Genomic DNA, 27,090 nt, shown 5'->3' on the forward strand with positions numbered 1-27,090 from the left:
TTCTTTAGGTCCACTTTTTTAACCATACAACCTTACATTTTATTCCTTATAAATATTTCAGAGTAGTTATGGCTACTTACTTTTCAGGATTTTCCACTTCTTCAGTGACAAAGTTGAGATAAAACCTAAAAAGACACACATGAATTATAAACCATTAATATATTTTATGATCATCACCCAAAGTTTCAAGTTTTAAATATTTAAAATCAAACTCAGAATCATAAAAACTTTACAAACAAATAACCTAAGATGAAAATCTCCAGCACCCAAAGCTCCCACAATTCATTTTTCTATTAAGCAGTATTTATGGAGCTCTTTTTTATTTCTTAACTTTTTCATAGAGGTATAGCACACAAACAGTAAAGTCAACAAATCTTAGTATACAATGATAAATTTTTACATATGTATACACCTATGTAACTGACAAAAGGATCGAAAGGTACAACATTTCTAGCACCCTAGGAGGTCCCCTCAAGGCCCTTTGCAATCATTATCATCTCCACCTTCCTGTGAAGGCAACCACTATTCTGATTTCTACCAATATAGATTAGCTTTGATCGTTTCATTACAATAGACTAATAATATTTGCTTGTATAACTATTATACAATACTTATTCTTTTGTGTCTGATTTTTTTGCTGTACTTTATGTCTGTGGGTCTCATCCATGTTGTTTGTTGTATGGAGCAGTAATTCATCATTCTTTATTGTTGCTTTTCATTGTATGAATGTAACACTATACACCCTACCACTGATGGACATTTGAATCATTTCCAATTTATAGCTATTATGAATATAGATACCATAAATATGCTTGTATATGTTCTTTTGGGGACCATGCAATCATTTCTCTTGGGCATATACTCAAGAATACGATCACTGGGTCACAGAGTAGATACATGTTTATAGTCAAACTATTTTCCACCATTTTTGCATTCCTACCAGCAATGTATGAGATTATCACATGTCAGTCACTGGGGAAATAAAAGTAGAAAATCTATAATCTTTCTCGTCAAGGAGCTCATAGTTCATAGAAGGGTCCATAGAGTGGTGTGATACAGCACAGAAGGCAATGTTAGAGCACGCCCAGGTTACCATGGAAGCCAGGGGTGAGGTCTAAACCAGACTGGCAGGTCTTGGAAGGTTTTTGAGAGAAGGCATCACCCAAGCTGAGTCTTCAAAAATGCTTGATGTTTAGCCCTGGTCAAGTGGCGTGAGGACATTCCAGGCAGAGTACAGCACATGAGCCCGGGGGTGTGGGAAAGCGCTATATGCACAGGGGTGTGAGCGACAGTTTAGTACTCTGCAGCACAAAGCGTGCCCTGGGAGTGAGAACAGAATGCAAGTACAAGATGGCCTTTGGCTTCTGGGAGTCCAGCTTTTAGTAGGGGTGATAAAAACCTGCAGGACAATAGAAGCATGATAATAGCATTTCTTAGTTTTAGGGAATTGGCTTCTGGATATGAACACAGAAGGCACAGAGGAAATAAAAATGGGATAATGGATAATAAGTTCTCAATTTGCACTTTTTCCTTTCAATTCACTGTTTTCCAATATGCATCCCACCCAAATAACCTCAAGTCATAAGGCAACTTTGCCTTATGCATAATAGCAATGATGAATTTGCTTTGTGTGTGTGTGTGTGTGTGTGTGTGTGTGTATTTAGGCAGCTAATTTTAGGCCCATTGTTAGTCATTACACTAGTAAGTTGATAACGAAAGGGCAGAACACTTTGAATATTTCCCGCAGATCCTGAACACTTGTCATCTCTTACATGACAAGAAGCATTGGAGGCACACAATATTTCACTTTCAAGTCCCATAGGATTACACATATTACCCTAAATTTATGGCCCTAGAGAAATTCAGATTCCTTTCCCTCACTTTATGACGTTACTTACCCCATCCAGGCATGTCAATTGTCTTGCATCCTTGACTTCTTTTTCTAATCTAAAGTGACTTCTGGAGACCATTTAAAGCCCTTAAAGTTCTCTTTCAAGGTTCCAAGATGTAAAATTGAGGCAGACTCCTCAAACAAGCACACAGAGGTAACCGGATCGTGAAGATGGGAGAACTAAGGGATCATAATGAAGAGAACTAGACATACAAAGACCTTTCTACTTCTCCATTTCAGAGGCTTAGAAACCTTCCGCAAAGTAAAAAAGTCACATTTTCATTGTATTCCTCTATGCTCTTATTATTCCTTAGAAGATAAAATAGCTATTATATACGTCCACAGAAGCATGGTTCTATAGGGACAAATTCTCTATCATCTAAAACCAAGAGGCTGGAATATTAGCCCATCAGCCTTTAATATAATTAAGGTATCTCACACCTTAAAACAAAGATGAGAAAACCTGTCTTACTATTGCACCTTTATTCACAAATAGGCAGTTGATGTTCATGGTTGTAAAACAAAACAAAACACAAGATGACAGGCCCAAAATGGAGTCGCTTATGCTAAGCCTCGTGTCACCAAACCAAACTGTAATTCACTTAAAGTTTCAGATCTCCCAGAAATGGAATCTGAAACCAGTCTATTAGGAATTGCATTATTAAAGCATTCTGCCTGACAGACCCCTGCCATCCCCTAAATGAAAATAACTTTGTAATAACCAAGCTGTTCCATGGCTTAGTATAACTTCCTTGTTCCCACTGCCTTCTGCCTATAAAAGCCTTCTCTTCTGTGCAGCTCCCTGGAGCTCCTTTCTGTCTGCAAGATGGGATTCTGTCAATTCATATCAATTTTTGCTCAAACTCTTAACATTTTAATATGCCTCAGTTTATCTTTTAATAAAGTTCAGGTGTCTAATACTGTAAGGACCATGTTCTAAGTAGAAACATTTGAATATCTGAGAGAAAACAGTAGCACCAAAGGTGATCTAAAAAGTCAGCAGCCAAGGATATTTTTTAATGACTAGAAAGTAAGTTTCTAAAATTAGAGGTTGTAGTTACACCAGGAATGCAAGCAACAATCAATACTTATATCTGGTATATGCACTCTGAGGGATCTGATGTGTTTGTTATAAGCCCAAGGCAGTGGGAAGTACAGGAAGAAAATGAACAAAACAAAAAACCCAAAAAAAAAAAAAAACCCACGCAAAAACCACACACACACTTAGAAATATTTCCAGGCTTCTCACTTCAAAAATAGCCAGTTCCTTCTAAACAGTTATTTTAGAACTGGTCTTTTTCCAACAATGTTAAGGCGAGAAAGGAAATATTTATGAAAAAAAGAACGCAATTTCAAATATTTTGCCGTAGAGAAAAGGAAAGGGCTTGGGACAGGGTGGGAGGTGGGAAGGAGAAAGCTTCTGATTTTGGTCCAAACATTCACTCCTGTGGGAAATACACCTTTACGCTCTCTAAGTCTCCAGCCATGCGTCCATAGCCCATCTCCTCAAGTTCTCTAGAGAATGTTCATAAGATCTATTGTTCCAGCTTTTCCATGATTGTGTATAAAAGGCACTGCAAAGCTGGCAATGCATTCTGATACCCAACTATGTGAATTATTTTGAAAAGAAGCTTATTCTTTAGATTCGATTTGACACAATGCTACAAAATAATCCCAGCAGGTGCTTTAGATAGACTAAATCCACTGAGGATAGGATTTAAAAGGGAGAAAAAAGACAGACCAAAAAACTATTTTCTATCACACAATTCAAAAAAAAAAAAAAAAATCCCACCAAGCAATATTTAGCTTTGGATCAGGATATGGGACTGAAATTGATTGAGTTCCCCCGGGCCACAAGGGAGACTGGCGGACATATTTCTCTGAATGCAGACGTTGGCAATAATATAAAAGTTGTTCTGACCCAACTCTGTGACCTGGCTGGGTTAATGATTTCTTTCCCCCAATCATGTTTCTGTGAAGGAGTTTTCATCATTCTAAAAAGGTCCAGCACTCCTCATAAACCAACAGCCTGCTCTATTCAGATCCAAGGTTTGGCTGTGTCTTGTTCCTATTCAACACATAGGGGATGACTTACTAACGGATCAAGGCCTCCCAGACAACAAGGGTCTTGCTGCGTTTACTTACACCCTGGGTGGTTAACTTCTGAGGACAACAGCTGCTTCTGTCTCCTTATTTGCAATGCGCCCTACACCCTTTTTTTTTTTTTTTTTTTTTCCTTTTTTTGCATCAAAGATTGTCAGGGCCAGGCAGCACAGGGAGTGGAGGCTTATTATGGCGCCCAATTTATAATTCCACAACCCAGTCTTGTAATTCTGTCATGAAAGACAAAAAAAGGTCAGAGAGGCAGGATCACATTTGGAAAGTGCCTAAACACCCCCTGCTTTGGGAACTCTTTTAGTCTCCATCTTGTTCCATTTATATCCAGATATTAACTTTTTCCTCTGGCACTCCAAACCAACAGACTAGTTCTTCTACACACAGCTCCCTTTTTCTAAGACTGATGGCCACAGATTAACAAGCAGATGATTTCTACCTATCCACAAAGCAGCATTCAGGTAGCAGAACAGCCTGTTGGAGACATAACAGTTACTTATCTGCCCCCTACATTAACCATTGGTAACGCGTAACAGTCCATTTAAAATCCCGACCTTAATTTCCTACGCTATGATTGAACCCTCTAGAATACAAGAAAACCAACAGTTTCCTGTTCTTTAAACTAGGATGTGGACATGAGGATTCGACGGGTACAAGTATGACCAAAGGTTCATGTAGACCCCGTTTACACTGTAAACAGAGTATTGAAATATATTTCTAGGTCCAAGATGGAGTCACTTAACCGCCAAACGCCAAGCCACCTCTGGGCTCTATAATTATTTCCTTGTTTCATACTCATTTTCTATTTTTCTTTTCTTTGCTCCTTACTCTTCATCCTATAAAAACTTCCTGTCCTCCACCCCATTTTGCAGTTCTTTGGACTCATTTATTATCACCTAAATTGTCATTTTTTAATCATTTTAACGAGAGTAACATTTGGGGTTCAGCATCAACAAAACTAAAGGTTAAGATAATAAGATCATTCAAAATGAAAAGAGTCTTTATACTTGGAGAAATCTATCAGCCCTCCAAAGCTTACAGAAGTGGAGAAGATTTGCTCTACATAAAGCAGGTAACCTGAATAGTCAGCACTTAGAGTAGGGGAGTGCGTTGGATAGAAGAATATTGTTAAGATTCCGTGGGAACAGATGCATGGTACTCAGGCAAAAGAAACTTCATTCAATAGAATTAATCAAATCTCCCTCGTGACGATCTCCACATTCCACATTCCTGATTGAATACCGCCAAGCCCCCAACACTTGGCTCTAGCTGAAAGCTTTTGTCACCTCCCCACTTGCTCTGGTGTCTCTCGGTGACCCTCCCAGGGCTTGGCTGGTGCCCCAGGGTGCCAGAGCTGTGATCAGGCTGAATAGCCATAGAATAGATGATTCTGCTGCTAACCCTGGGAGCACAATTCCGTTCTATTTTTTTGTTCAGCACCACGTTGTGCTTTGGACAAAAATAAAAAGACTTCAAAAATACTAAGAGTAATGCTTACACGCAATGGCTATCAAAATATTTCGAGAATACACAAATATTTTACACTAGACTTTTTAGAGCTACAATCTTCTAAGAACTTCAAACATTTTGCTTCAAATACCATATTAAAATTTTTAGTTCCTGTACTCTCCTAATTCTCCTCTAGTGCTCTATTTCCATAATTCAGTGAGATTAACAGGGTAAAAAATATTTTTATATTCCATGCATTAGCTGGAAGGTAAGATCCTAAAAACAAAAGAAACAAAAGGAAATTGTATTTGTATTTGAAATGCATTTACATAATTTTTGAGCTAGTGTAGTTCGTTATTTTTAGACTCATAGAACATTCTCACAGCAACTGTACAACTATTAGCTCTATAAATAATAAAGAAGAAATATTGCTAGTAATTATTCCCAAACAATGAAATTTAATTGCATTACAATTATTTTGATGTTTAAGCAGTATTTTTCTACCTAATGGGATTTCTTGCAGCAGTCGCTTCAACTAAATCTTATTAGATCAGTAAAATGTAATTAGGAAAAAAATCCCACTCCTGGTCATGATTATTGTTATTCAAGTTCCTGAACAAAGCAAGACATGAATACAAAGCTTTAATGCTTCAACCAGAATGGCATCACAGTTGGACAGGGATTTAAGGAAATATACTTGTGGCACAGTGATTTTATTCATCCTTCCTGCATTTTTTTGTTTTCAAGTGTTGAGGAAATTTTAAGGAATTTGTAAGGTCCTTTAAAATGTAACAGATTATCTAGTACACCTGATTTCACTATCCTGTTTTCTCCTCCCTGCCTTTACAGTACCATTTTACCTCCTGGGAACATCTTACTTATTTCTGTATCTGAATTATTTCCTTCTCATGAGAAGGTTGAGTAAATCAATTAATCACTATTGGGTACACCTCTGTAGCTTCTGCTGGGAGGCTTTCTGACAAAGTATCAATACTAATCTTTAATTTCTTGGGGCGCTCTTATGCCCTTACTGACCCATACTTATAAGTGATTTGTACTGTTTCTCAAGACCCAGCATTTGTTTCTTTTTTACATTATCAGGTTAAATCTGGTAGTTGCCTTGACTGGAAACCTCAGTGATGTTTGTGTTAAGTTGTGTGCACGGTAATTGGCCTGGTGAAGGGAGCCACATCATCTTTCTCACTTCAAGTAAAGCATGTCACACTGGATTATGCCTGTTCACATTTGCCTAGCACCTTGCTTGGCACTTAAAGTACTTGAAGGAATTAATGAACCATCCAAATCACCAGTTGATAGCGATATCAACTTACCAGCCAGCGTATGCATACATTCCATAATAAAAAGCCAGTGGCAATCCCATAATACTTGCATCTCTTCCGGAAAAGGCATCTTTAAAGTGTTGTGTTTGCCCTACAATAAGAATAGAAAGATTTAGGACTTTTCAAAGAATTGGTTATTATTCATTCTTTAACCATAAACATGAATGGGGGGGAGGAGGGGGGTTGGGAATGAACTATACAGTTTCAGGTCTAGATTTCTTACTCTCTGCTCATTCCCAACTTTATTAATGCTGTATCCATTCTAGAGAAGGAGTCTCAAAAGTATACTGATTTCCACTAACACTACCTCACATTTATTTTAATAAAATCACGGCAAAGAGGAAAATGGCATTTCAAAAACAATCTCTTTTTTAAGCATGCCTCTACTCGTAACAGAGTTTGACCATGAAAGAAGACTAAAGGATCGTCTGTAAACTATAGTTTTTAGGAGTGTGATATAATTCTTTAAAATGATGATAATATAATGCTTGGGAAGAAATATTCAAGGGTCTATCTTCAATGAGGAGGCGTGAAACCCAAGAACCACTTTCTCACATCATTTAACTTACTTTCTGCTTTCTCCCTATAGTTCATTAGATACCAACAGGGGTTGGAAAACCCTGTGGAACAAATCTGCTCCACACCCCCAAGCTTCTTTTGTAAAGAAAGATTTATCGGAGCACAGTTAGGTGCACTTATTTACCTATGGCTGATACTATCAGTGTATGGCTAATTTTACTCTCCAGCAGAGCTGATAGTTGTGGCAGAGACCACATGGCGCACAAAGTTGAAAACATTTACTATCCGCCCATTTACAGAGAAAGTCTGCAGACCCTTTCCTAGAGAATGGCATGGTTTCCTTCTAGAAACACAAAAGAAACTATACTGAACTCTGAAATAAATAGGTTTCGGCTTCCCTGGTGGCGCAGTGGTTGAGAATCTGCCTGCCAATGCAGGGGCACGGGTTCGAGCCCTGGTCTGGGAAGATCCCACATGTCACGGAGCAACTAGGCCCGTGAGCCACAATTACTGAGCCTGCGCATCTGGAGCCTGTGCTCCGCAAGAAGAGAGGCCGCGATAGTGAGAGGCCCGCGCACCACGATGAAGAGTGGCCCCCACTTGCCGCAACTAGAGAAAGCCCTTGCACAGAAACGAAGACCCAACACAGCCATAAATAAATAAATAAATAGATAAATAAAATTTAAACTAAATAGGTTTAACCAATTTTTTGCATCAACATGTGAACTGAGCACTTTTATTTTTATTTTTTATAAATTTATTTATTTATTTTTGGCCGCGTTGGGTCTTCACTGCTGCGCATGGGCTTTCTCTAGTTGCGGCCAGCAGGGGCTACTCTTCATTGCAGTGCATGGGCTTCTCATCGCGGTGGCTTCTCTTGTTGCGGAGCACGGACTCTAGGCACACAGTCTTCAGTAGTTGTGGCACACGGGCTCAGTAGTTGTGGCACACGGGCTTAGGTGCTCCACAGCATATGGGATCTTCCCGGAGCAGGGCTCGAACCCATGTCCCCTGCATTGGCAGGCAGAGTCTTAACCACTGCGCCACCAGGGAAGCGCTGGACTGAGCATTTTTATGCATAACAGTTTCCTCTACTTTGTAAATCATAATGGGACTTTTCCTGTATATCTTTTGGATAATTAAAAAATAGAAATTCAGATTTACTTTAGTCAATTAATATTAAAAGTTAAGCATGAAAAATCTCTATTTCCCAAAGAAAATAGCAAATGAGATGATCTAAATGGGAAATGTGACTTGTTTCAAAACTGGCCTTCCCGTAAGAAAATAAAAGGCGGATGGGAGGTAGATGATATACATAAGACCCTTTCTCTCTTCACTCAAATCTCAGTTTTTGCCGGCATTGTCCAGACAACAACACATGTATCAATATAACGTGCAAGTTTTGAGACCCAAAATGGAGAATATTGAGTTATCCACTAAATGACTTTCCCCCCAAAGCATCCAATTCCCAAATATAGTTCATTTTTAAATATGATACTGTCAATTCAGAAATACCTATTTTACAAAAACATCTCTGTGTCCTCATAGAAGGAAAATATAAATACTGGAAACCCTGTAAAAACATCTGTTGCATATTGCTTTACCATGATCTATGGTCTACTTGGCCTTAAGGGACAATATTCCTAAGAGTGCAGCACTGAATAATCAATAAAAGATATCAAACTTTGTAAAGACTGAAACCCAAGCACAGATCCTGAAAAGGGCCATTTTGAGAGTATTACGAAAGAGAGGTGTTTCTAAGTTTCAGGAATATTTTGGCTGCATAACAGAAGTCTCACGAAGATGAAAGTTATTATATTCAAAGGAAAGTTTAACAAATCCTCATAAGAGAATACAGAACATACAGCTAGTTTCTGGATCTCATTAGATTAGAATAAATGCACAATCTGTATAAGTAAAATTTTTCTCTTCTTGAAGTTTCATATTAATGTGAGAAATGTGTGATAAGTTAGAGACAAACAGAATCACTGTTTTATAGTAATAGAGTAAATAAACCTGCTAAGAATACTCTCCAAAATATTTAATTTACTTTAAATGTAGTAAAATTCTCAGGTCACTTCTCTGTTAAGTGAGATATAAGGAAATATGGTCACTGATATCAAAACTGAGCAGTACCCTGTGGGGCCTTCCTGGAGACAGATCATTCCCCATGTCCCCTGCCTCTTGTTTGTAGAAAAGCTTTAACTTCTAGGCCTTCCCTGAGTTCCAAAGAGCAATTTTAATCAGAGAAGTGAGAAAATGCAGAAACAAAGGAAAGCAATCAAACAAGACAAAACAAAATAGTAATAGTTTAGCTGTAAAACAAACTCAAGGTCTTTTAGTTACTCCTCAAGGGCTATAGATAACATCCTGAGTCATACCCTTGAGTTGTTTTCCAGATACTAAAACCCCCACCAGGTGGAAGAAGCTAACTGCATGATCACAATCTTGTGGCCCCCAAACTGGCTGCAACCTGAGGATCGATAATGCTGACCTCTGTGACCTTACCTCTTACCTCCTCATCAACCAATCAGAGAATGGTGCATGAGCTGATCATGCACCATGTGACCCTCTCCCTCACACTGTCTTTAAAAAGCCTTTCCTGAAAGCCATCCGGAGGTTCAGGTCTTTTGAGTATGAGCTGCCCATTCTCCTTGCTTGGCCCTGCAATAAACACTGTACTTTCCTTCACCACAACTCGGTGTCAGTAGATTGGCTTTGCTGTGCATCGGGCAAGCAGACCTAAGTTTGGTTCGGTAACAATATCATAAGTATTAAAGGATCATTCTATTGTAATGTGAAAAAACAAATCTAAACAATCTATCATGACTTTTGCTCTCAAGGAATTTGCAATACACTACCATTTGGGCAACCTCACCTCACCTCACACACATATATAAATAAGTGGTAAAAACTGACTTCAGTCTTACATTACATCAAAAAGAAAAAAGAAAAGAAAAAAATCTTTGTTTTAAAGGATAGTATATCATCTTTTGGAACCTAAACTAGAACAAAAGAAGGGTCCATGACCCAGAGTTTCTGCACTTTCCAAAAATGGAAGAAATTCCTTACAGAAGTCTAAAGAGTTAGCTCAGAAAAGGAAAGCAGCAGCAAAACAGATTATTTTCCCTACATTTCTGATGGGTCAGATAAAATATGGGCAGGTCAGCTCTGTGGAGGCCAAGGTGAATTAGAAGAGTGAGCCCACGTCTTCCCTTCAGTGTAAGCTATAGTGTTAAACATCTTCACTGTGTTTACGTTGGCTGAGGTTGCTGGATTTGATGCAAACATTTAGCCAGGAGAGCTCTAAGCTCTCCCACAAGGCTTATTAAATGGACAGCATCAGCTCCCTTTCCCCAGCTACAGAATGACGAATTGTTCCACTTTTATTACTGTTTAATGCCTCTACCATCAGCAATGATTTTTTTTTGCTTAATTTTGGCATTTCCTTTTGTCTTGTGTAATTCTTCTCTTGCCACTTCATTAAATTTCTCTATAAATTCCCTTTCTTGGAACAGACAATATCAATGTCAACATTAAATACTTAACATGTCCAAGTTATATGTCACTCCTTTACAATATCATCTCACTTTCCTACTTATTTCCTACCATTGTGCCCATTGTTAGTTAAATAACTCACCTGGACCTCCTTCTCATCCAACAACTTCCCCTGAATCCAAGCAATTGCCTGTGCCTTCTTACCTAGAACTGAAACTCTAAATGACATCACCCTCAACCATCTCATCTTTTCTTATTTAATAGGCAAGTCTATAAGGCAAATACTCCCAGAAAATGGTGTTACATTTCCACAGAAATGCAGATTTTACATCAAAATAATGTAACAATAAAACTTACATTTTTACAGCTATCTTTATTGTCAGATAATATTTGTCTTTTTGCGAATGCTATTCCCATATCTGACTCTCCTTCTGTCAAGAATCCATTCTCAAGGTAAAAGGAATAATAACCATAAAATAATTATTCATCATTTTTCATTATTTTCCAGATATCTTTTTCTCTCTAATCTTTAATACTGTGGTTGAACTACTTTAAGTAAAAATAAGAAGACATATTTATCTGTAGTTAAAACCAATGGCTTATTTTTCTTTCCCCCTTTGCGTTTTCACTACAAATAGTTTAGACCAAGAGAAAATTCACTGATGCCTTATTTTGTTGCTTGGCCCAGTCTTAATCCTCTTGTTGCCATTCAGCTGTAAATACCAACTCAACCCCCAATGTTGCAGGCTTTCAAATCAATTAGATGACAGTACAGAGTCTAAGTTCCATGAACAGAGAGACTAATTAAGGGATTCTGCTAGTACAAGCGAAAGTTAGTGTTAGAAGAGACCAAAAGCAGAAACGTATTGTAAAAAGCATTTACTTTTCAGTCCCTACCTTTAATTAGCTGCATCACTCCAGGGACTATAATGATCAGAATTGCTGTGAGCTTGCAAAAGGTTAGGAAAATCTGGATCCGGGCGCTCCAGCTGACACTCATGCTATTTAGGACCATCACCATAGCTGCAAACAAATAGATGAAGTTAGAAAAGGTGAATCATCATTGGTATGAAGACGTCTTAGGTTGTGGCTCTTCAAAGTGCCATCCGTGAACCAGCAGTGTTGCCATTACCTGGAAGCAGTTGAGAAATGCAGAATCTCAGGCACCACACCAGACCTAAGGACTACAAATCTGTATCTCAGCAAGATCTCTAGGTGATTTTTATGCACACTGAAGTTTCAGAGGCTTGGATGAAACCTGTGAACAGTAAGAAGTTCTCTCTTGTTCTTTGTATATGTCAATAAGAGTGGACAAATACTGTAGCGCCCTAATAATCATATAAAAATACCTTCCAAGCAAATCCCGAAGTCATCACATGCAATGAGATTGTTGAATGTGACTCTTCAGCTTGATAGATCAGGCAACTCTTTCCTCGCTCAATGATTGATCTTGTGCATAGTTACCTGCCAGCTCGGCATCACACTCAAGAAGGGGCAATGTGTGAGCTGGGACGTGATTCTTCACCTTCAGGACTAGCTGCAGACAGCACTTTTTGCATTTCCTTTCCACTTTCCAATCAGCATAGTCAGGAGTGACTTTCAACCTACCCTAAATGTATAGGCTTCCCAGATATGTTTTGGAACTTGGAAAAAAATGTTACAAGGGCTGAATCCAAAAGAGTTCCCAGATGCACATTGGGTCTGAAGCCAGCAGAATTTCCCTTTCTTGGTGATACCGTCCACAGTGTCCCGAGTAGTATTCAACTATTCACTCTCCCCGCACTGTGGACCATGAGAACCTTGAGGGCAGAACAAGCATTATTCATCTCTGTCTTGCTAGTATCCAGCTTCATCCTTGGCCCAGGAAGATCATCAACATGGTTTTGTTGAATCAATGAATGAGCTGGATCCTCAGTTTTAAAAAACCACCTTCGGCCAAGAGGAATGAAATGAATGGCGATATTCTCAAACCGTGCCTCCTATACTCTGCTGGAGTGACTTATTCTAGACAGTGGATTTCAACTTTATGCTCTTTCTAAAACCTTATGCTTAGTGTTACTTGCTCCCTCCTCCACTGCCCCAAAAGCTACTTCATACCTGACATTTGTAGTTATTATCTATAAGCTTTATTTTTAAAAAGGTGTATACTCCCTAAACAAATAACAAAAATGTATGAAAATACTTCTTGGAGGATAAAACCAAACACAGAATTCTTACAGTTCAGGTTGCAATAGGAAGCTTTCCATATGTACAATAATGAGTGATCTTCATAGTTCCAATTGCCTGATACAATCATTAGCTCATTTCAGAATTTAAGAATTGGAGCAAATATATCAATACAATGTATAATAGCAAAATTTAAAAAATAACCTAGCCCCCTAAAGGAAGGCTAATTAAAGTATACCTTTTTAAGGGTTTATTATGCAGCCATTTAAAATCATGATGCAGTTAAATATTTATTACACGAAAGATTGTTCATGACGTTTTACTGACCAATACAGCAAATTACAGAGAGATGGGTAGATGATAAATTGATAGGTAGATAGAAAGATAGATAAAGACACCAAGACAGAGAGAAAGGAACGGAAAAATTCTGAATGAGTGTTTACCAAAACATTAACAGAAGGTATCTATAGATGATAGAATATTGAATAATTTTCAAGTTTAAAATTTTATTTTTCTACATGATTTGAAATAATTTTTATAATGAACATGAAGTATTAAGTAAAAAAATCAATAAAAGCAATTTTTATTTTTGAAAACAACTCAAAGATGGGAAGAATAAGGGACCATGAAAAGTTAGATAGGAGGTTACTAATGAAGAAATGTTTCAAAGAAATAATGATGAGAATGATTAGAAAGGCTTGAGCCCTGAATAAGCTACATGGGAAGCTAAGAGAAATATTTTATCTATGTTTGAAGCTGGAAACATGAAGAAATAGACAGGTCGATTGCTAATCACCAAGTGCATTATTTTATCAGTGAAAAGATAAAAGATAATTATTTTCCTCTCCCCTATACAAAGCACTTATATATTGAGAATAATTTAATGCAACTCTGTGCTCATCTTCATCATCCAGTGATTCTTTTCCTTTTTCTATGTAAATTACTCTGTGATAAATGAGTCGTGATAAGAAAGGGATTATTTTTTTAGTTAAGGAGATTCAGCACTGATCTGAAAATAATTGGGTGCATGTTCCCACCAACAACAAAAGAGCACTGTTTTCTTTTAACTAGAGCTCCTAAAACCCCAAACACTATTTTTGAGAGTACTCCACAATAGAAAAGAGCTGTTGTAAGGAGAAGAGGGGAGAAAAACGAGGAAAGAGAAAAAGGAATAGAGGGAGGGAGGATAGGAAGGAAGAAAAAGAAGAAAGGGAGGGAGGGAGGAAGGGGGAGGGAAAAGAGAGAGGCATTCTCATATTTAGAACCTCTATATATTTGGGAAGAGGAAAGAAGGTTTGTTACGTTCATAAAGAGCGTAGGCATTACATTCAATGTCTATTGAAATAGAAAAAAAATGAGTTTTGGGAATTTTATATTTTGTAAAGTTTTCTTAGAAAAATGGAAGACAAAATCAAACAAATATTATGACTGGATAATCTCACCTTGCTTTCCCCTCAGACAGCTGAAATAAAAATTCTGGTTAAGCCTGATTTCTCTCAAAGGTTTCTCAAAACCCTGCTTTATCTGAGCATCCAGACATTGCCCTCATTATTCCCTACCCCAAATTCCAGCTGAGATGTACCTCTATGACCCTGGAGGGATACAGCTTAACAAGTAACAAGGTAGCCAGTACAGAGGCACTGTGAAGGTCCTCCAGTGGCTAGAACTGCTGTTTCATCATGTGTCTTTACAGAGAAATTTAAGTCTACGTATATTGCTTATCCAACAATACTGAAAAGGGATTTGGGATTCATTAAACGCAAATTTTCAGAGTTTCTGAAACAACATCTACAATACTGTGGTTTTTATACACTATCTTTCCACATTGTAATCATCAAAGAAATCTGAGCAAGCTTTCAGCCTAGCTTTACTTCCTTTGAATAATGATTCCTAATTTCATGCATTAAGAATTACTTGTATCAATTTGGGCTTATTATTATTATTATTATTATTATTATTATTGCTTACCTTAAATGTTACCAAAATGAAAACAGAGGGACATATAGTATTTATTTATTTATTAATGATGCCGTTTCCTAAGAAATGAAATGCAGCAACAGCAACGAGGAGTGTTAAATACTGGTACCATGATTTAAGGACTGGCAAGTATTTCTTTCTGCACTTCCGTAATTCAAGTCTGTCTTTTGTTTTGCAGAGTGAGATTACTGAGCCTGGATATATTGGGTTATCTCCCAGGTTCAGGTTCTCCCTGGCTTCTGGCTTCTGACTGCTCTGTGCTAAACTGGTAAAATATACGGACACCATATGGATGCGACATGGTGAGCTAAAGTGAATTGTTCCACTGTTCTTTGTAGCAGCTGCCCGGGTCGTCTCTATCTCTTTGTTTGCATTCGTTTCCTGGATACATTAATTTCGGATAGGTTTTTAGCAATAAACAACCTTTATAAAGCAGAGAGACTATATCTAGGATCTCACTATTGGGAATTAAAATGGTAAGCATTAAATAAATATATACTGTTGTTATATGACAGACATTGTACAAGGACCTTACATGGATAATGTTGTTTAATCCTATCTCTATGAAGTGGTTACCATCACTGGTGTTATTTTTCTGATGAGCAGCTGAGAATCCAGATATTACTTAACTTGCCCGTGTTCACGAAGGTAAGGTGTAAAGATAGGATTGAAGCCAAGTAAGCTGACCCCAGAGTCCACACTTTTACCAGTCGTTCACAGATAACAATGAGGAAGTAGCTCAAAAGACACATACGATCTCACTAATATACCTAGCTCTTCCAAACTCCCGGTAACTCTTCCTTTCTGCTAAGGTTCATGTTTATCTTGGCTGGGATTTCAGGACACTTTGATTTCACATTTTATTTCTCATCCTCCTGAAGGGTATAGTTGCTGTTCTGCAGTCCTTATATATTTCAATACGACATGTATTTACCTAAGAATTGGTTGTCATGGTATCTAGTTACGGTAGAAAAGGAGTAGGGATAGCCCAATTTCAGATTTATAAAGAGCCACTCCATGTACAATGTTTGAGAAGCTAGCACAGAACTGGGCCTAGAGTTTCTTTCACGTAATTTAATGATGCCAGGAAAGTACAGTTTTAGAAAAGAAAGTACAGTACTGCATTTGTAAAAATGGCTATTTCTTTTTCTCACATCGCAATCATTAGTGTTACTTTGTTTGCTTCCCCCAATTATTCCCACAGGTTATGGGAAGAAGGTAGGGCTCTTTACTCACCTACGTAAACTAAACTAGTAAGAAAACTGAGACAGAGAGAGAGGTTGTTAGGGATGCATCTGGGACTAGATCCCACATTTTAAGGAAAGTATTTTTATTATAATATTCTGCCATTCAAGTGTATACTTAAACAGGGTCTAGTTTCAGGAGAGCAGAACCAAAAAACTAAATATCATTTCAAATATTGAACATACTTCAATGTTTATTGAAGCTACAAGGAGAGTGAAAATTCATGGAGTTCCATAGACGTTAAAGGGAGTAATGTCAGTATTGGGCTAGAGGAGAGAAGACAAATATGAATATATAAGATTTCCCCGTTCAACTTCCATGTGACTGATACATTTACCAGAATGGACAAGATTTGGGGTAAGCCAAAACTTTTCATTTTTATTAATTTGACAGAAATGAAGTAAAGTACTTTTAAAAGGGGAGGGGGTGAATTAGTATTTAGTAATGCCCCCCTACCACCCCACTCTCATTTCTCAAGTGGTTGGTTAAGGCACTCTGCTAAGTCTTAAATATGTGACTAATTTCATCCTTCCACAGCCATTCAAGATAAATTATCTTTTCACAGGTATTTTACCAATAAATAAAACCGATGCTTAAAGAGGTTTAATATTTAGCCCTAAATCACATAACTAAGAAATTATGACACTAACTTTCAATTCCAGGCAGTTTGCCTCCAGAGCCTGAGTTATCACCACTATGCTAAGATGGTTCAAAAATTCAAAAATTCAAAAATTAATGGTGTTAGATCGGAGCGAACTATTTACCTCCATCTTCCTGCTGCCTGAGAGACCTGAAGATGTGTAATCCTCCAAGTTTAACACACAGGCATTCCATTGGCTTCTCTACTAGAGAAAAATTCTTAGACCTCTTCTCGTAAAAATCAGTTGTCAATAAATATTTACTGAGCACAAACAACATGCTAGGTGCTATGGGAAGGGCTGGAAACCCAGCAGTGAGTAAGCCCCTGGTCTCATGGAATTTGAGGAGATGTTTTCCCACAAGAGTATAAACAGCTACCATTTGTAACTTCATTCTTAAAAAATTTCTGGCATTCTCCAAAACACTTTATATACATTGTCTCTTTTACTATCGTTTAATCTTCACAAGACACCTGATGAGACTGGGCACGATTTAAAGGTAAGAACACTGAGGTGCAGAAAGTTGAAGTGATGTGTCCCCAAGTCTCACATCTGTAGTATGTATCAAGGGCAAGATGAATCAAGAACACCATTACCTTTCCAGAACTCAGAAATGCCTAATTTGAGTATCTTTCTTTGTCTCCCTTCAAAGATTTCACCGAACAATTATTTGTGTATGTTCCATGAATTAAGGGGGAGAATCCAGGATGAACCTACTTAAGTTCAGAAATACATGTACCCAGCACTAGAGATATTCTATGTGCAATTCCTAACTCTTTCCTGCTAACTAACCACTCACCCCTCTACTGTCAGATGTTCATCTCTCTCTTCGTTGTTCTATTGAAATACTTCAGCCATGTATAACTACAAATTCTTTCATGGGTATGTAGTTCAATTATTCCTGGGGAGCTCTCTATCTCCAAGTAGGTCAAACTTAATCAAGTGGGATCATATTGATTCTGAAAACAGTGATTCAGTTAGTATCTACAAGTAAGTGATCATCTCCGATCATATTTAAGAGTTTGGAATGTCGACTCTTATAACAGGAAGTTAGAGTCATATTGGGCTTCATATCACTTATATCATGTTGGCCATGTTCCTCTTTTTTAATTTCCTTTTTTAAAAAAAGTTCTAATATCTGTGCCCATTGGTGAAAATGAACAACTTCCTAATTTAGAGACAATAAAGAAGACTCCTAGTTGAGAAACACTACTAATAATCAAATACTGGAAGAAGACTCTTGTGACCATCGATGGACAGCTAAAACCCTAACACTGAGAGTGACAGCTGCTAACACTAGAAAATGCATGAACACTACACACACCCAACACACAAACACCATTCCATGAGGCTAAGTGCGTTAAAATTCAACATGTTATCGGTGAGGAAGGATATTTTCTAATACAGAATCCATTTAAAAATTGGGTTTTCATTTGTAAAAGTCTCTTTTTAGGTACAATCCAGTTACTATTTTACTAACAAAGTGGTTTTGTTTGCCTATTTTAAAAACTTAACCGTCATAGCTACTGACCCAGTGCAAAACGGGCATGTAATGTCATATCAGGCGTCACTCCAACTCCTTATTCTTTTCTTTGTTTTCCAACACAAACTCGGCAATGAACTGTAAGCAAGAAGAACACTATGTGGGGAGCAGTCCCACCACATAAAAAGTCTCAAGAAACTTTGTCTCCAATGACTTTTGTAGGGATTTTTCATATTTACACCTGTGATACTCACTTATGCCCACAGCTGTAATGAGCTTGACTGCAAGTTCAGGAATTTCACACTGAATGAAAAATGGTTCCAGAAGGTACCGTCCAAAGGCCAGAGATATCACAGCAGTGGCTGCAGGGCTAGAAAAAAAAAAAACATATTTAGGTTAACTACAGAAAAAAAAATAGCATCTTCACTAAACTTTTTCTACCTTGAGGTGATATTATTCAGCATATGGAACATATTAAATAGGGAAGTCTGTGATTTTCAGAACTCCATATTTGATTAGGTTGTCATAGACATTCCAAATGAAATATTGTCTACAGTTTTGGTGGTTACTTTCTAAACTTCACATCTCCTTGGGTACAAGGCTGGGTACTGTCAGTTTTGCCCCTGCCTTCCCATATTTGACATTTTCTTAAAAATTTAGTTTATTACTTGAGATCCTGACAGAGGTGGGCCTCACAAGAAGCAATCTTCTTTCTCAGTAAGTCAACAATTAAACTCCAGCACAGTATGAATGCATTAACAGTGCAGGTCTAATGGGTTGGGGCATGGTCAGAAAAGGAACACAAAACTCACCTTAAAAAAATTAGTACTAATAAGTGTTCATTGCAAATATATGCTTATGTGCTTGATATCGTATTAGTCTTGGTTTTCCATACAGACCAAAACTTGAAGAGCCAAGTGATTATTCTTAATTCCACAGAAATATTTAGATGCAAAGTATACGTTGAAAAATAAAAGTACTCTTGTAATTTTACAAATGGAGAAAACATTCATGAAATAAAAAAATGCAATAACTTCAGGTATATAGTGAAATAGGTAACAAACCATTCTATCTTAATTTTTCAACTATTTCTATGCAAAAATTACAGATGCCTTTTCAGTTTAAATATATCTATATATGAATGTATATCTGTTAGATACACAGGCAAGTCCATGATATTACCTACTTTGTCCTGCCTGCCTTCCCTTTCAGCTTATCTTCCTTCTCATGGTTATACAACACCCATGTCCAACTCCTAACTGTCAGAAAACCAACCACCATTATGTGTTCCAACCTTGACCTGCCAGTATTAGCACGACAGATTTCTTGATTTTTTTTTCTTTTCCAAGAGAACCTCCTCCTCACCCCAACAAGATTATTTTTCTCGGTCGCCATCATTTTTAAATTTTTGACATATAAATTAAAATCTGATGATGACATCTTAGTGCTTTCAAAACATGCTCAGGATATGCAAAAACTCTTCAATTCAAGGCTCTATCTGCTCTAAGCTTTTCCTTCCTCTTCAGTGTGCTTCTTCCCACACATGGATATGAATACCCTTTGCCTGAGGCCCCTGCAACTCACTGATGGTTTCGTATACCTCAGGTCTTAGTTCAGTCTTTTGCCCAAGGAAGCTTCTCCAGTCCTCTGATTGGGTTAGATCTCCCGGAGTATATTCTCTTCCGGAACCTCATGGCTTCTCTTTCACGGTGTGTATCACAGTAGTAACTTTATATTCTCTTATGTGATGTCTTGATTCATAACTATTTCCCTCATTTGACCCTGAGATCCATGAGTACAAGGCTGTGTCCATCTTAATCATTATTTCATCTTCAGTGTATAGTATAGTGTCTGTCATACAGTAGAAACCCAATGAATATTGAATATATAGTGAATGTGTGAATTCAATCAAATGACCCCTGATGTGTGATTTTTTTTCCTTAAGATTTGTTTTTACAGACTAATTCTGACAAGAGTGACTTAATCTGATGTACAATTTTAATAGGAAGTATTTAGGTACCATGGGTGTTTTCAATGGAAGAGAAATGTTAAAGTACCTAGGTATCTTGTCACCCCTCAAGCCATTCATTACTCTGCCTATCTGAGAAACCAGTTGAGTAACGTGAGTCCATTATTACAAAGAAATATAGGAACCATTAAAAAAACTTCTAGAATATATCTAGGTAATTTCTTCTGTAGACACACACACACACACACACACACACACACACACACCCCACGAAGTAGCTCTCCTGTGATTAAAGTAACATTTGATTATGAGCTGCTTGAGAACAGGAACCATGGCTCACGCCACTTCAGGTCTCTTTAACTTGCCATTCACCATTCAGTAGCAGTTTGTGGAATGAAAAAGTGAATGCATAAGCACTGTATTGGTGCTACTACTGCAAATGGAATAATCATGCTCCTCATACTGCCAATACAATCAGCCAATACATGAGTAAAGTGGGACTCAAGTCCAGCTACATCAGGCTCCAAAAGCCTACTGTCCTGACAGGCCAGCACTCTAAATAAGTAGTGTAGTCATCTGAATGCTGAGTATGTTGTATTCAAAATATTATAACCTTAATCTTTCAGTTACTTGTTCAAAAAGAATTTAATATCTGATAGTCAGGGCACTGAAGTAAGTAGTATAAGGGTTACAAAAAGGTGAGAGACCTGGTCTTATATGCTTGAAATACTTGCAGTTTTAACAGGGAAACAGAGCATGGATTCCTAAAATATTAAGTAAGGTTATATGACTCAATGTCAAATGAGAAGAAGAGACTGCATTTTTTTTCAGAAGAATTAAGAGAGGAAAGACATACTATAAACTAGGGTGAACAGGAAATTAACTGTGGAAATGATAGAATTTAAGTTGACCTTTGAAGAGTAATATTCAGATTATCAGAAAAGAGTGGAAGGCACATCCCGGGCAAATCCCAGAGTTTAGAAAAGGAACAAAATACCTCTTTATCATTATTTCATTATAATAAATTTTAAATAATGCAGAATTGTCTAAAATGAGAACAGATTTAACAAAGAAGTAGATACTACTCTAAGCTCTTTGATAAAAAAGAGACTCCTAGAACCATAAAAAACCAAGATTAGTGTTAAGTCAATACTTATTAGCTCTGCATTTGCCACTTAGCCCCACATGACAGGATAAAGGCTCACAGGAGCTCTCAGCTGTGTAAGTTTGATAAGTTTACAGTAAGAGCAAGTTTCTCTACTTATTTATGTTAAACTCTGCAATCAGAATGTGCTAACCACGTTTCATGGATGCCATTTGCCTTCAGGATACTTTTAAACTTCTCAGGTGACATCATAAGTTTCCCACAAAGTTGGAGGAAATTTGCTGTTCAGAGTGACTTAGCATTATTTGGTTTGATTTTAAACCAGGGCAATCAGGAAGAGGAACGTATTCTTACAACAATAAACTCAAAAAAGCTTTTCGCAACTGTAGTTCACTGATTTGTTTAAGATGAGGACATGAGTCATCTGTGACAGTGAAGTTTTGTTCTTTTATAGAGTATAAAACTTGGTAACGGGCTTCCCTGGTGGTGTAGTGGTTAAGAATCCGCCTGCCAATGCAGGGGACATGGGTTCAAGCCCTTGTCCAGGAAGATCCTACATGCTGCGGAGCAACTAAGCCCATGCGCCATAACTACTGAGCCTGCGCTCTAGAGCCCGCATGCCACAACTACTGAGCCCATGTGCCACAACTACTGAAGCCCGCATGCCTAGATCTTGTGCTCCACAACAAGAGAAGCCACTGCAATGAGCAGCCCACGCACCGTAATGATGAGTAGCCCCCGCTCGCCACAACTAGAGAAAGCCTGCGTGCAGCAATGAAGACCCAATGCAGCCAAAAAAAAAAAAAAAACAAACTTGGTGACATACTAAATTGTTAGGAACAGAAGTTTCCTAGTCACAAAAACTGAGTAAACTAAGATGGCTTAATGGTGTCATCTACAAGAAGAAAAACACAAGTTCCTATAACATAACATTTAATTTTGTCTAATTATGATTTACAATCAAACAAAAGGTCTGATTTATCAAGGTAGATTTTGATGCTTCATATCCTTTTCAAGTCAGCATCTGTCCTGAAAATGTCATGGAGAATAATTGAATATTAACAAAAAGCAGATGCTTTAAAAGTTTGGCAGGGTTGGCAAACTACCGCCAGTGGCAAAATTGCATTAAACACATTAATTGAGAAAGGTATTCCATCACAGATTTTATGTCCTGAAGTAGACATGTTTACCGCATAATCACATGACATGTATATTTCTAACTACTTAAAAATAATCAAGGTGATTAAAAAATGGTATAATGAATAGGTTTATTTTTCCTTAATTTTTTTGTATGTAGATTCTTACCGTATAATGAGCAGTTCTACCCAGACTCGCACAAAAGCTGGTAATGGGCCAAAGACTTCCAGAATGTATGTGTAATGACCACCAGATTTCCTTATAGTTGTTCCCAGTTCAGCATAGGACAAGGCTCCTGTGAAATATTTATAATAAAAAGGTGAAAAGTTAAAATATTACCAAGTCATCCAGCAGTAGAATGGATACAACAATGTTTCTGTTGTGTGAGATGTTACTACATCCTTTGATCTGAATGACATCCTTTTTCAAAATTAATAACAGTCATCGAATTCCTAAGAGCCTCCAGATTCCTCTTGTAACTTCCTCACATTTGAGATCTAGTTCATTCTATTCAAACAATGTAATTTTACTTGAAATAGTAAGGACAAACTTCTAAAACAATATCATATTATTAAGAATTTTGAATCTCAAACCTGACAACAAGAGAAAAAGAGTAGATGGATGCCAATATTACTAACCTATTTTTCAAAGAACTTCACATCAAGACAAGGAATTATCACAAATTGACCTTATTATATTGAGAATCCTTTAAATAAATGATATTTCTGTGGCATATCAAAATAAGTAAGATTCATCTGTTCTCCAGAGAAGTATGGACTCAAGGCTTTGGAAGGCTTCATTTGTAGGATATGTTTTGTTTGTCAACAGAATGAATTTTGACACAGATATTCTGTTTTTAGGAAAGTTTTTCTTGCATGTCTTCGAAGTACACACTATGTATGGCTGAAATAACACATACTTTTAAAAAAGAGGTGCTATGACATATTTACATACATTAGGTAAAATTAACTATAGACCAAATTTTAACATTTAGCAATAAACTTCGCACAGAGTTGAGCAAGTTATATAATCTCCCCAAACCTCAGTTTCATCCTCTGTAAAATAAAGATCTTAATTCTCACATCACAAGGAGTTTGTGTGTTTAAATATAAAATGGGTGCCAAGGACAGTGCTGGGCCTGACACACAGAAAGCACCTCATGAAATACAGCTATACCTACTAATGTGAGCAATTAATTTCCAAGAAAATGAAAAATATATTTTGACATTATGTGAAAAGTTCTATCCATACTGCTAAGTACTCAAATGTAAGAGATAATTTCTGCCTGGCCTGCTCTGGGGACTCAAAGTGTGGGAAATTATTACTAATGAGTAAAGCTTCAGGTAGAACTGTCCAACGTGAATGTAATTTGGATATTCAGCAAAATCTTAGTGTCAGTTATTGTATTTCTGTATCACTTATTGTATTCTTGAACCTAGTACTGTATCAGAGTCACCTGGGGAGAATTTTTTATTTAAAAACAAACAAAAAACAAATGCTAAGGCTATACCCCAGACCTACTCTCTAACCAAGAGAGGCCAGACTCTCCAATAGAGGCATCCAAGAAAATCTATTATTTTAAAATTCACACAGGTTAATTTTAAAGTAACTAGTCTACAGATTGATATTTGGGGATCACTGATACAGCCTGTCTGTTTATAACTAATTGTAACTAGTTGCAATTCACTCTCTGTTGGAAACCAGTCACCATGTTGGTAGGCTGTACAAAGAAGCAGCCAATATAAAATGTTATTGGAAAGTGTCTTAAGTACCTCAGAATTTATCCCCCAAGAATCAATACCTAGACCTTTGTATGCTTTGCTGAAACTCCAGGATAGTTGCCCCAGAAGAAATGAAATTTTCATTTAAAGGTCTCAAGCTCCATAACCATTTTACCCAGATGAAAAAAGTTCAAAATAGGTTGTAAGAATCCATGTATTGACCCTGGCTTTAAAAAAAACCTGTAAATCCAATATACAGATTCTTTACTCTTAGTCCCAGAGTTCTAGGGTTCTAAGACAAAGGATTTTTTTCCTGATATTTTGCTTTGCTTCCTGTTAAGAAGGCACTCCTATCAAAACTTCCTAGTAACTTAAGTGATAAGTGCAATGCAAATATAGATAAGTAGGTTAGTACAGGAGTACTCTCCCTGCAGTTAGTAATCAAAGAATACCAACTCAAGTATAAACTTAGCTAGTCCCTTTAGCTTTTTTTTTTTTTTCCCCCTGAACTTCTTGAGATGATATACTTATGCAGAAGCATATTTTCTTAGTACAGGTCAACATGACTTCCATCACTTTAACTAGTTAATGCTCAGAGCCATCCATTTTATTATATCTGAATAACCTTTTATTGCATACGAAAATGGAATCACATAGTGCAAGCTGCATGCACACAGTCTGCAAAATCCAGGAAACTGGTTATGGTTTCTCCTATCAGACACTGATTTGTTCTGAATATACCATGTGTTGGAGACGATTAAAGGCTGAGGAAGCACAGTCATTTAGAAAGATCAACAGCTAAGTTTCTCTTTGTTCATCTATAAACGTACATGCCACACCATATGAATACCACGAACTCTTTGTAAGCTAAAATAACCCAAAAAGAATTCCTCTGTAGGTCTTTCTATACAGCTTTTGTTTTAACAAGTTTTATTTAAAATACCTTCTTCCTAATAACGGAAGTTTGAGTTCTCTAGATGAATGCTCAAACCAATGCTGAAAACACTGCAAGGCCTTAAGAATAAATAGATTGGTCCGTGTAGGACCAAGAGTTAGTACTTGGTCCTAGAGTTTGGACAAAGAACAGTATCTTTTGAAATCAGAATACACTGTTTGCCAGAGAAGAGCAGATATGTCTTAGACATTTTTCCCATAACATAAATAAAATTTAATTTTCTTGACCATTCACCAGTTTTTGTCACCTTCACAACTAACCCAGGTAGCTTTCTAGTAATGTGCCCACCTCATGAGGGGACATTTATTACCTCTTTACTATTAATTATCAAGTCAATACAAGAGATCTAGATTTTGAAGAAAAATTAATAATCATACTTCTTTTACCAGTTCTGTTTAGACTAACTCAGCAGACAGGTGGACCAATGACCTGTGTCTCTGAAGACCCAGTGAACTAGAAATGAAGAAAACAGAGCTGGGCAAACACAGCAAACTAACACCCAATTCCGATTTTACAACTTATATTGCAAAGGTTTATGGGTACTGGGGAGAGATGAAAAGTCGAAAAAAATGTGAAATATGCTCAGACCCTTGCAATGGTCTCATTTACAAAAGGAATTGAGTTATATGCCATCACACTTCTTTCCACAATAAGGACTTTTGAAAGAATACTGGGAACTGACAAGCGCATGAAGCTAAAACATTAAAAAGGAAAAGACTGCCACCCATTTGTTTTGCCAATAAAAAGTCAGTAAAACTTCTGCTGACACTCAGTTCTGTGTCTAAACAGGCCACACCGGGTTTCACTTCACAGGTGTTTCATTCAGTGCTCCAGCTGCCAAGATGCCCCAAACACAGGTAACTGAGCACGAATGCCTGGTACAGAAAGCTTGCCTGTATTTTACTGGGTCATCAAAGCGAGCCTCGACGTTCATTGCCACAGGGAAAAATCAGAAAATAATCTACCTTAGTCAGGAAAAAGCGAGCACAGCCCACAGGTCGCAATTTCAGGGAATTCAGGATTCTGCCAACAGTGGAGAGCGTGCGTGGAGAGTTCGCATACCTCCCCCCAGATCAGAAAATCTGGGGGAGCCTTGGCCATTCATTCCCTCCTTAGAAATCACCCTCTGTCCTCCCAGAGAGCACGGCACCCAGCCCCACAGACACACCCCCAGAGAAGCAGCAACACTCACCAAACAGTGACAGGACCCCGCAGACCGTCCAGACCACCAGGGACAAGCCCACGCTGCCCGTGTTCTGGAGCACGCCCTTAGGGGAGATGAAGATTCCTGCTCCGATGATGGTGCCGATGATGATGGAGACCCCTCTTAACAGACTGATTTTCCTCTTCAGCACAACTTTCTCCTGCCCAGGTGGCTCCTTGCCGCCCGGGGAAGACAGCCTCGCGTTAACACTGCCCTGCAGGTAACCCCCACTGGAGATGGTGGATGCCGCAGGCTTTCTGACCATGGTAGTGACCTGCAGGGGAAAAAAGGAGACAGAGCAAAAGAAAAAAAAAAAAAAAAAAAATTAAAAGAATAAAACCTCCAAACTTTCAACTTTGGTGTCTCTTGGGGTGACTGACCGATCTGATCTCTTCCTCTTTGCGTTCAGATCCTTTCTCAGCGCTAGTGTGCTCCCAGGTAAAAACTCTTAAGGTGTATTCTCGCCTCCCGCAATCTAATTACTCACAGGAACACCTGTGTGTTCGTTCATGGTGTTCTGGTTCCTCCACCTCCCCGACTATCTCTGCTGCTGCGGCTGCGGCTGCCGCCCTATCATTACAGCCCAGCTCAACTTCCTCATGGGCTGGTATTTAAGCTTCTGCCTGTCACACCAACTTACTCCAGCTACATGATGATGCAAATTCTCCAGGTTTGCAT

The 27,090-nt window shown here is 37.8% G+C and overlaps 1 protein-coding gene across 1 annotated transcript in view; it reads right to left on the reverse strand.

Moving 5' to 3' along the window:
- The window catches only part of SLC7A11 (solute carrier family 7 member 11), an 84,561-nt gene extending 57,726 nt beyond the window's left edge, over window positions 1-26,835 (reverse strand). Inside the window, exons 1-7 of the mRNA XM_059924273.1 lie at window positions 26,793-26,835; window positions 26,401-26,686; window positions 22,701-22,827; window positions 18,576-18,691; window positions 11,710-11,835; window positions 6,787-6,886; window positions 81-125 (exon numbers count right to left, since the gene is read on the reverse strand). Coding sequence (XP_059780256.1) covers window positions 81-125; window positions 6,787-6,886; window positions 11,710-11,835; window positions 18,576-18,691; window positions 22,701-22,827; window positions 26,401-26,677 — 791 coding nt within the window. The 5' untranslated portion in view covers window positions 26,678-26,686; window positions 26,793-26,835. The remainder of the gene's footprint in view (window positions 1-80; window positions 126-6,786; window positions 6,887-11,709; window positions 11,836-18,575; window positions 18,692-22,700; window positions 22,828-26,400; window positions 26,687-26,792) is intronic.
- Between the last annotated feature and the right edge of the window lie 255 nt (window positions 26,836-27,090).

The sequence above is a fragment of the Balaenoptera ricei genome, chromosome 5 (assembly GCF_028023285.1).
Source record: "Balaenoptera ricei isolate mBalRic1 chromosome 5, mBalRic1.hap2, whole genome shotgun sequence".
Taxonomy (NCBI): Eukaryota; Metazoa; Chordata; class Mammalia; order Artiodactyla; family Balaenopteridae; genus Balaenoptera; species Balaenoptera ricei.